Source organism: Trachurus trachurus (assembly GCF_905171665.1).
Source record: "Trachurus trachurus genome assembly, chromosome: 12".
NCBI lineage: Eukaryota > Metazoa > Chordata > Actinopteri > Carangiformes > Carangidae > Trachurus > Trachurus trachurus.
This window is the reverse complement of record NC_139908.1, coordinates 15,845,596-15,856,976: the sequence shown is the minus strand read 5'-3', so window position 1 is coordinate 15,856,976 and position 11,381 is coordinate 15,845,596. Positions and strand designations below refer to the sequence as shown.

The window sequence follows — 11,381 nt, the reverse complement described above, 5'->3', positions numbered from 1 at the left end:
TACTCTTGTTGAACTTTTTATTTCTTACCCATTTTGAAAGAGGAAGACTGAAGAGCAGCTCTGAAACGCTGCAGCCTTTTAGTCACAGTGTACACATCAAAGAAGACAAAACAGGTTATACATATAGGAGGGATAGTTCCCTTTTTATTGACAGTAAGTCCAGCGCAGCTCAGGCATCGAGTGTTGAGTAGGCGCTGGGATGTTTCGGTGCTTCCTCACAACAGTGCATCTGTGACGCAGGGACAGACAAGACAAGAGAGGATTCCTTTACGCTAGCTTTACATTGAAAACACACCACAATTCAGTAGTTTTCCAGGGCTTTCAGAGCCACTGTATGAATCATATCTTTCCCAGGTTTTTTTTCTGATATGACTCACTGCCCCTGCCCATGATCTGATGAATGATGACTGCACCAGTGTGTGGTTGTGCTGTTGTAGAAAAAAAAAGCACGAAGCGAGGCCCACTCTACCCCAGAGGTTTTGTATTTACTACAACAGGTCGAATTTCTCCTTTTAACACCAGTACGTGAGGGATTTCCTCCTCAGGCGATATATTTCTAACAGGGACGATGATGACACAGATGACCTTTTATCTCTTCATCATCCACAACCTTGAATCATATAAATTCAATCAATCTTAAACCAATCCTGGCAGCATCTTCGAGGACAGGAGCGCTGCATCCTTGGTCCCAAAATAACCAGAAGCCGATGATACAGTATAAATCAAGCACAATAAGCACCTGGGGACAGACGTCTCACAGTGCCCTGGATTCTTGTCCTAGATTTACTCACATACAAGGAGGACTGTGTTCAAATAAACAATCCTCGCATCTGATTTTTGAGGTCAGGCAGTAAACTGATCATGTGGTGATTTTAATATATCCAGGGCAACTTTTTTTTTTTTTTTTTTGACTGTTTGTATAAATCAAACTTTAAGAAAAAAAAAAAAAAAAAAAAAAATATATATATATATATATATATATATTTTTTTTTTTTTTTAACAAGCTGGTGGGTTGTAAATTTGTAATTACTGCTTGAGGCATTTTACTATTTACTTGATTTAGAAGCCAGACTATAAACATGTTTGACACTCTTCAAGTCTAGCCCAGACTGGCTCTGACTGGCTCTGTTTTTCACTATCCAGTGGATTACATAACCTACAATTTAGCTTTCATTGCTCAAAACAGTTCACCACATCTTCCCTCAGCAGGTACTTTTGAGTCGGCCTTTAAAAAAAAAAAGTCGGCCACAGTCTGGATGATACAAATAAACAGATAAGGACACATTTGACCTTATGTGTGGATTTTTTTTTTTTTTTAATGATAAATTACTGCTGATGTTTGTGTAACTTTTAAAGGCTTTCACCTTGTGACTTGGTTGAATCCTGACTCTCATCACCTACAGGGGAGAAATAAGAAAATCGGGGAATTACAACAGGAAGTTACAGTGTGGGGTTTGTAGGTATGGTGAGTTTTTAAATGGCCATTTAACTTGGTCTTACTCAAACAGCTCACAGTCCCTGTAACTGCCTCCTGGTGCTCTGAGAAGAAATCAAAATGTAGTTTGATGTGATGCAACTTTTACATTTGGCCAGATGGTTCTGAACACTCTGTTCTTATTTAACGCCGTGTTTCAAAAATAGCCTAAAATACGACTTGAGGTTCATGAATATGTGACAAAACAGCATAGTGATTTACATTGTGTTTGTTTTAACTAATAACCGTGGATGTAGATTTACAACACTTACCCCGCCTCTGTCTCCCTGTCAAAAATAATGGAGACGGACATGATTAGAGACACAGACAAGCTTAAATTTAAGCTCAAATGTGCTGAAAATAGGTTCATGTCACAAACTCACCATCTGCCTCCTCGGAGGACTCAGACTGTGACTCTGTGGGCAAAGGAAGAGGGAGGTCACTCACAAAACTGTGATATTTTACAGGTCAGTGTAATTTGAGGCCCAGTCCTTTAATCCAGTGCCTCTCTGAACCGTCCTTTGTTGCCATCTACAGGCCCATGTTTGAACACTTAAACCTCTTACCCTCGTGAGCTGCAGCGTCAGAGTTGCCGCCTCCTCCCTCTGCCGGAGGAGGATTTCACAGTTATGCAATGATGGTGAATGTCAGGTAAAGAAAAGATCACATGATGTGTGCTAAAGCCGGTCCAGATGTGTCTACACACCTGTCTTGTCTTCCTTGGCTTCAACGTGCTCCTCCTCTGTTGGAAACATTTAAAGAAGTGATTCTGGATATTGAAATGTAATCAATATGTAACTATTATAACTATTAACTCACCAGATCGATCCTTTACGGCCTCTGTAAGTGAAAGATAAAAAGAACTGCTTTAGCAACTGAACCCAGATCAGACTTTATTAGCTCTGAATGAAATCAAAGGTCTATAATCTATAATCTCTCTCACCCAAGTAGTGGGTCTCCTCATTCTGTTCCTCTGTAACTGATCAGGGAAAGGGAAAAAGTGAACCAGAAAATCATTTTGCACATGTACTGAAACACAGTGGGTTATAAATATAACTAAATTCAAATTCAAGTTTGTCACATATAATTACGAGTAATTACATTGAAATTCTTATGTACCTTCAGTCGTATAAAAGTACAAACATATGAATAAAAGCAATAGAAGTAGCCTAGGTAATAGAACATTTAGATAGAATACAGGAAACTAAGTGTAAAATAAGAGAAACAGAATTAAATGGCAACCAGTAGTGTGATAAATTAATATTACTGATAGCGCAACGGCAACCAGTACCATTCATCTGAGCAGCCTCATTTTTCTGAGCTGCCTCAAACTCCATCTGATCTGAAACAACAAATAAGGTGAAATTACATACAAAAACAATGTGCAACACTAAAAGTGAAAGAATGGATTGTTACAGATAAACATATGAATTAATTAAATACAACTACAAAGAAAAATATTAATTTCACAAACAAAAGTGTCTTGTCAGTGGCTTTGAGAAATTGGACTTGATTCAGTCAGTAAAATGAACATAAAACATCATCCAATATATAAAACGTTTATTTAAAATAAGATAGAATCTCAACCGGACTGATGCACTGTACCTATTTTCTGCAGCTCACTTATCCCATCTGCATGAAAAAAACATAACATTTAATTGAAATGAATCAATTTTGCTGCATGAAAGTATCATCAGCCATACATAATTGTTAATTCTCACCGTATTGAACAACTTTCTCCTCCTTCTCCGCAGTTTCCAGAGAGGCTGAGAGAGCTAGAAGTCATCACAAGTATATCAATCAGCCTTCAGACACGCACATTACTGAAAATCTAATGTAATTTCACTGTCAATAAAGTATGGATTGTTATTTCTGTAGAAGCACAGTCGAATCTATGATTATCCGATTCTCTTAAAAATCAGAATAAAAACAGTTTGTTCTTCTTACCAGTGTGAAATGCTGCCACAGCGAGGAAAACAAACACTGGCACTATAAATCTCATCTTGACTGCTGGTCTGTAGGTTGTGGACGATTTTGGGGGTGTCACTCCAAACTGTGTGTTGTGTTGTTGTCGCTTGGCCACCTCTTATACCTTCAGTCGCATCACATGCTTCTCATGGACAGGCGGCTCTGGTACCATTGTCCCTCCCTACCTGAGAGGACAGCTGGGTGGCACATCACCACACAGACGTATCCTTATTCAGCCTGTCAATGGCGCCCATTGTCAGCTCCTCCGTCACATGGGCCTCTATTTGGGATGCTACTGTGATTGTCTGATTTAAAAAAAAAAAATGTAAGTCCTTGCAACTGAGTGAAAACAATGTTCATTTCCTTTTGGGGAGTGGAAATGGTGATTTCACCACACGAATGATGGGTCACAATGTGGCTCAGGAAGACAATTCCTACATTTATAACTCAATCATGCAGATCAAAGAGATCCACATATCAGAGCCCTGGATCGGTCACAAGGCTCATATTCAGGAAAATCTCAATGTTAGATGACGGCATGAAATTAAAATAGTGAAATGGGACACGTTATAAAAACAAGAGAACAAATTGGATAGAAGATAACACTATCAAAACAAAACTAATACAACTTATAATCTAAAAAACAAGCTTAAAAGAGTGTGATCTGTTTGAGTGCAAAATGTGCTAAGAAATGACTAATAATAGGACTAATAAACATAATATAATAGGGCTAAATGAGCTCTAAATTACAAGTCAGAGTACGAAGCAGGCAAGGTCTCATCACTTTATTGTGATTGTAAACACTTTCAAAACATACAGTACGTTCCGATAGTTTTCAGTATTGGTATTCAGAATTTAAAGTTTTCATCTTATTTGTCCAGAACAGTCCAGTCATAACACTGCACATTGGTGGGGATTCTTTTGGCATTTGGCAAAATTGACTTCAGTATGAAACTGAAGCTTTTCTCATCAATTAAAGTGCACAATTAATGTTAATTAATAAATATTAATATTAATTATAGAATATATTATATTAATAATATAATACTAATCAATATTCTCCTCAACAGTAGGTCTTGACTCATACTCAAACATCTAGAAAAATACACCTCTAAAAGTGCTTAAGAAACGATCAGCAAACTCTAAGCGGCCTTTCCCAAAGAAGCTACGGCACGAGAAAAAGTGGTCCAGGGTAGGGACAGTGTCTTCGAGCGACGTGACATCAGGTAAATCTCAGGTACAAGGACACACCTCCATTTTGTTACAACAAAATACAGAAACGCATCGGCCTCACTGCAGTTTGGTCCTGGTGGTCAGGCTCTGATGGCAGATTTCACACAGGAAAGCCCTAAGGACACATGACTTCTAAAATCATTGGGAGACTTGTCATCTATTCAACAAAAAGGCCAATTACTTAAACAGCTTAAGGCACCACAGTAGTTTTAAAATTCGTCAGTGTGTTTAGACTCTCTCCAATTACGTTACAGTATATTAACAGTCTATTTAAATACTAAAAAAAAAAATACATTAATTTTGTTAATACTCCTTCATAACATCCACATCCTCTAATTTACAAAAAGAAAACGTCTCGGTGGCACAACTCTCTTACTGACAGCTGCCTGTACTCACTATCAACACATACAGCAGTGTGCTGGGAGGTAGAGAGACTGAGAAAATCAATGGAAGACGCATGAATGACGGGACATCATCATGTTAGTGAACACTACGCAATGATTCAACTACAGGGGGAACAACGGTTTGGTCTGTGTGTGGCACCGACAGGCCGATTTCTTAGATGTACCGTGTTTATAACAGTGGAAATGCACATTTTAAAAAGAAAATTAAAAGAAAATTCGCTCAAGATACTTCTACATATAAAAGGAACATAGTAGGTCGACCCTGCAGTGCAGTGCAGTGTGGTTCACAGTGATTACAGAGTTCAGCACAAATACAACCTAGTCCCACCATTTGTTGCGATCTGTGCTGCTGTTGCTGGTGACTGAGAGCAATGAATGGTGGCTACTGTTGGAGCGATTAAAGGATCATTTCCTGTTTATTGCAACGCTGGTCTTTTTTTTTTTTTTTTTTTTTTTTTAACTATTAATATTATTCTATCCAACACTAATAATAACACTGTACTGATCAAGTTGACTGCTGGGATCTTTAGAGTGGAGACTTACTTCAAGACTTCAGCTCAGGGGGTGAAACAAGCAGACAGGTTTTAACTGACCTCGCAGGTCAACGGTAAAATGAAACCGACGGTCGGTGTACGTGACAACCTGGTTCGGGTTGAGCTGGCTGTGCATGAAGTTTTAACAGTTTTCCTGTGGTGTGTTTTCCCACGTGGGATTTATCTTAAAAAAATCAGCTTAAATTCTTATTCGAAATGTGTTTGTTGGTTGTTTGCCGGCTCTTGTTTGCTTGCCACCCCTTTCAGAGTTCGTAGCGAGGTCTGCCAACTGACCATTAACCCAAACTAACTGTTACTTTCATTACTGATGAATCTGTGGATTGTTTGCTTGATTCTTTGATTGGTTTAGAGAAGACCATAAAGTACAAAGTTGATAACCGAAAGATATTCAAATTATGGTCATGTAAGACGATGACAAGTTGGAAAATTAAATCATTTGAGAAGGCTGACTGATCCTTTAATCGACTAACACTGCAACTATAGTGACAGAGTGTTCCCAGATCTCAGCCGAGCTCACTCTGACTGAAACTATGTTCAAAGTGGCCAAAAAATAAGACCCAAGTTGTAATAAACCAGGAAATAAAGTTAGAGCACCCCGGATACCTGAAGGAGAGTTGGGATAGTTATTACAGTGCAGCAGGCGTGCCCATGAGCATCTGTAAGGGTTTATACTGTGCTTGATTGATAGTGGTTTATTGCTTTTGGTTTCTCATTTCGAGTAGTCCTCCTCCTCCTCCTCCTCCTCCTCTTCACTCTTCAGAGTTCCCCTCGTAGTCGGGTGTGCAGGTCCTCCTGGTCGATCTTGCCGTTCTGCGCGTGCCAGCGATGGTGCGCCAGCAGGGCCACGTTCCTGGCGGAGATGGCGCTCATCTCCATGGCGCTAGCTGCCCACTCCACGGCGTTGAGGTAGTACAGCCGGTTGTGCAGGATGAACGGAGGGGTCTTGCGAAGCGGCGGGCGGTACGCGGGATAGGCCAGCCAGCGGCTCTCGGACACCGAGTCCCAGGAGACGAACATGTCCCGCAGCTGCTCCGGAGACAGCGGCTGCGGGGAGAAAATCTTCCAGACTTTGGCGTGGCTGGCCGGGGGGCGTTTGTAATCCGTGGGGATGTGCACGGGGTCGAGAGAGGAGAGGCTGTTGATGACGGAGCCCTTTGAGTCGGTGGTGAGGACGTCAGACACGGTGAACTCCGAGGCCAGCTGCGAGGTCCCGAGGTAGGACATGTTCAACCGGCCGTGGACGAGCGTGGACACCGTTTGGTGGTAGCGCCCCGGGTAGGTTGACGGGATGGCAGGAGAGAAGCCTGAGAAGGCGATGTCAGACTTTCCCTGGTGAAGCGGCGTCGCTATTACCACGATGTCATACAGAGAGTGAGCTGAGCCCGATTCCCCGACGTAACTCACCTCATAGAAATTGGCTGTGGTGCCTGGAAAAAATGAAATGTTTGGAATTGAAGAAAAAAAGCGTGAACACACACAACAACACATCAGTCACTGCGAGACATAAAACATGTTCTGTGCCAACAGACGTGAACGTTACCTGTCTTGGAAGGTCGAACCTTGACAGCTATGGAGGTCACTCTGGCAGAGATGAGCTCACTTTTACTGTTGTACAGAAGTCCGGTGCAGACTCTTTTGTTACCTCCATCCACTGCCCACAAGCCTGAATCTGCTCCGGCTAGTGACACGGCCCCTTGAAGGAAAGACATACGTGTTATTTTACAAGTTCACACCTTTCAATAACACTCCTGTATTATTAAATATTCATTACACCTTCGGGGTCTGAGCCGATTTTGGCCGTTTTTTTTAATACTTCTGCTCTATATAGCACATAAAAGAAAAAGTTTAACACGCCCATGCTTGGTATCTTTTTTTTCAGCACAACTTCATCTATATGATCTGATAATTATTTTTTCATTTAAACCTACTTTATTAACACATTGGACCCAAAAATACACAGAAATCAATAAATCTGAATTGAAAAAATACGTCAGACGCCTCTGGTATATTCATTACTTCTAGTATCAGGTGATTCGACCACTTTTTCCCATTTTGTAAAATGACAAAATTGACAAATATATGAAAAGAAATGCAACGCCTGCCCCTCCTATCCCATCCCCTGGATGAATATTTTTTTACACTACCAAATTAAAACTATCATATCGCCGATTATCTGGGGACTATCAAAGTCAAATAAAAACTGGGAGAGATTTTCAAATCCGCACTTTCGAGTGAAGTTGACGGCAGCATAGTTTCTTTCTTACAACACTTTGAAGATGCCAGTGTGATAAACCATTACAAACTCTTACCCACAAAGCCGTGGATACGAACACTCTGACCATAGTTGACACGGGTGATGGGAGCAACAACGTCGTTGATGAAGATCTGTGAAAACCCTTCTCCTATCATAGTTTCCTCCAGGGTCTGATTCATCAGGGTAAGAAAACCGTCACCACCCATGGCGTGCAGGAGCCTCTCCACACTGGAGAAGGAGTAGCCATACTGCTGGTACTGGTAGATCCTGTAAATGATGGGATTTCAGTGATTATCCAGACAGAACAGAGCGAGCAGCAGCACTTCTGAATCAAAGCGTTTTTTTCTGCCTTACCTCATGAATTTGTCCAAAACACCCTCCACCCACATCTGCATCCGAAGGAAGTTCAGGCCGTATTGCCAGAGCATGCGCAAGAAGTTAATAATGAACCAGTCACTCTCTTCAAACGTGAGCTCCTTTCCATCAAAGATCGCCATTTTAGAAGAGACGTCTTTCCTTGCAGGAATACCTGAAAGAGCATTGACAGCATGCTGATTATGGTTTCAGCAATTCATGTGTTTGTGCTGAGTCTGTTTAATTCAGGAAACTGTGACATTACCTAATTTTTCAATGAAGTGCTTCATGTGTAGGTTCAAAGGATGGATGACTGAACCTCCCGTCTCGTACTCATTATCCCCGATCTTCACTGTCGCTAGTCGCCCACCAACAGCGCCAGGCTCGAACACATCAATCTTCACCCCGGCTCCAAACTCCTGCCTCAGGTAAAAAGCTGCCGCTGTGCCGCCGATGCCTGCTCCGACCACAGCTGTAAAGGAACAATAAGGTTGTATTATGTAATAGTGTAGTAGTTAGTGTAGTAAGTAGAGTAAATCATCAGTAAGATGAGTAAATCATCTTCATTGCAACAGACTCAGCTGGAATAGTTCAATTCCAGTCATTGCTTACATCATCATATTATGTTGACTGACTAATTAGCTCTTAGATTCACATACAGTATTACTGGTTGGATCACCAGATAGTGATCTAACTCAATGGTTCTCAAAGTGGGGACCCCCAGGGGTCCTTGAGAGGGTCCAAGGGGGTCCTCAACTTTTTCTGGAAAATGTTTAACTTTTTTTATTTTATTTTATTTTTTTAGAAATCTTACCAAAGTTTGCCAGAAATGTTTAAACGTTTTTGGAGAAATTGTTGCACTTTTTTCCAGAAATTTCTCTACAATATTTCCAAAAATTCACGCCATTGGCCCTAATTTGAACAATCATTGACTAAAAAAGTAACATTATTCAGCAGAACAAATATTTGTGTATTTCTGGTGTTTGTCTCAAAATTTTGTCCGTGGTCTAATTTGTGTCAATTTAGGGGTCCTTGATGTAAAAAAGTTTGAGAACCACTGATCTAACTAACATCTAACACATATATCGTACATTAGTTACATTACTATCATACATTTGGGCAATTCCGGGCTGTAACTGATGAGTATGTTCTTTTTCGTTCATCAATAATCGTATTAGTACAAGTAAACAGATATAATCTTATTATTACAAGAAATTCAAAACCTTGTTATTTTCAATAAATCATTCAGTCTGTGAAAAGTATTTCAAAAGTTTAAAAAAATCCCAGACTCAAAATCCCAAGTGAGTCTACTATTGTGTTGTTTCTGTCTGACCAACAATACGAAATTCAAATTCTAAAAAAACAGAAGACCTCTTTGTATTTAAGAGGCTGAAAAAATAAAAAGTCAAACTTGATTATGATTAAAGTTATTCTTCTGTTGATTAAAGACGGTTCGTGGACGTTTTGATGTCTGACAATCTCTTCTGGATCATCTGGTGCTCTTACATAGTGTGTTTTCTTATATGTGCCCACTTTTGTCAGTGCAGTTGTATTCTTGTTACAACACGGTCTCACTTCATATTCATAACATGATATTAACGCCCTAACACTCATTTGTCCCTCTTTCAGTCAAGCTCATTAACGAGCAAACATAAACCTGTACTGCAACTTTGCACAACGTTTTTTGCACATTATTTTTCCTGTATGTTACTATTGTGACTGCCCTCATTTTTGCACTGTTTAACTGTTTCTCATGTTTCACGGTCTCATGTGTATTTATTGTCTTGTGGCTGTTTTTTTTTATTGTCTATGCAGCAGTAGCCTACCCTGCATCCAAATCAATTTCAAGATCTTGACTTGACTTGACTAACATTTTGGGTTGTGAAATGAACTTTAGAGGATGTGAGCGTTGAATGAATGAATAATAAACAGCACCACTGATGTGTTCCTGTTTTTGTGGGGGACTGTTAGTCTGGGATCAGGCTTACCTATCTTTTTGGGCTGGGTCTGCAGCTCTGGAGCTGAGGCGAGACTTCTCCTCCCAGTGTGCCACAGCCCCAGGAGCAGCAGTGCTCTCAGTGACAGGGTTCGTAGACTCATTGTGGACATCTAGAGTTCAGCACCAAGGAGCATCTGTCCAGGAGATATAAACACACAGCAGTTAATAAGTTTCTATGAGTGTGGTCAAAGGTTACACTCTCTAATATACGACTCAGGAAAAGAAGAAGGTATGAAAATGTGACATAAATAACAGTAGCAAGTCTAATATAGCATGTCTGATGTTGTTAATTGTATAAATGTTAATTTTGAAAGCTTACAACGAGGACTCACTATTTCACAAGTCACTTAGGAGGGCAGCCGTAGATCCAGAGGTAGTCAGTCCTCACAGACTTATCTTCACCGTCACACGTAAAGCACAACTTTAAAAGTCTTTAAAACTCCAAACTTAAACAAAAACTGGACGTTTGACGGACGCTGTAACACACGACAAGCGGAAATAAGTTTTGGTTTAATAATAATAAACTCGTTTTACTCGTGAGCCATGTCGGAGCAGCGTGAACGTCGTTGAATATTGAGACACATTTCCGGGCATGCCTACAGTAGAGTTTCAGAATAAAAGCCTGAATAAACTCACGATGGTGCAATAGTATTCAGGTTTGTGATTTTGTGGCGGACAGTGGCGCAGAAAACATTGCACAGATATAATAGGAAATAATGGTTTCTGCTAAACATTAAAACATTCTGGGTGTAACTGTCTTAGAGACTTAAATCATTAAACAACTAACCCTAATTCTCAAAACAGCCCTGGCATGAGACATATTTTTTTAACATCTGTTGGGTTCAGTGATTGTATTTTCATTTTTTATACCAAGAGTGGTGAGCAAACTGTATATCACTAGTCAGTTTGAAGTAGTATTAATGTTGGCTGTTTAAACACAGGATCAAATATTTAAAAATAAAAGTTGGTGTTACACTGTTGTCAAGAAAAAATAAATACACAAGGTCAAGGACAAAAAAACAGCTAAATCCAGGCTGGGATTAAATAAATTTATTTTATTTTGAAAGTTAATTGCTCTGGGCGGTTGGAAACTGGCCGGAAGTGGTCGTTTTCGCTTCTTTTCACATAAAGTATGAATTAA

At 40.1% G+C, this 11,381-nt stretch overlaps 1 protein-coding gene and 1 long non-coding RNA gene across 2 annotated transcripts; both read right to left on the bottom strand.

Moving 5' to 3' along the window:
- Positions 1-3: 3 nt before the first annotated feature.
- On the bottom strand, positions 4-1,832 carry LOC310995268. The gene is made up of 4 exons (XR_014595821.1): positions 1,747-1,832; positions 1,501-1,539; positions 1,365-1,397; positions 4-229 (listed from the first exon to the last, which is right to left on the bottom strand). It is a non-coding gene; the product is annotated as an uncharacterized lncRNA (long non-coding RNA).
- Positions 1,833-6,389: 4,557 nt separating this feature from the next.
- pcyox1 (prenylcysteine oxidase 1) lies at positions 6,390-10,829 on the bottom strand (the record flags this gene model as incomplete). The annotated part of the gene is made up of 7 exons (XM_083983867.1): positions 10,573-10,829; positions 10,230-10,374; positions 8,507-8,713; positions 8,242-8,416; positions 7,943-8,154; positions 7,174-7,326; positions 6,390-7,060 (listed from the first exon to the last, which is right to left on the bottom strand). The coding sequence occupies exons 2-7, from the start codon at positions 10,348-10,350 to the stop codon at positions 6,390-6,392; spliced, it is 1,539 nt and encodes a 512-aa protein (XP_083839993.1). The 5' UTR covers positions 10,351-10,374; positions 10,573-10,829.
- Between the last annotated feature and the right edge of the window lie 552 nt (positions 10,830-11,381).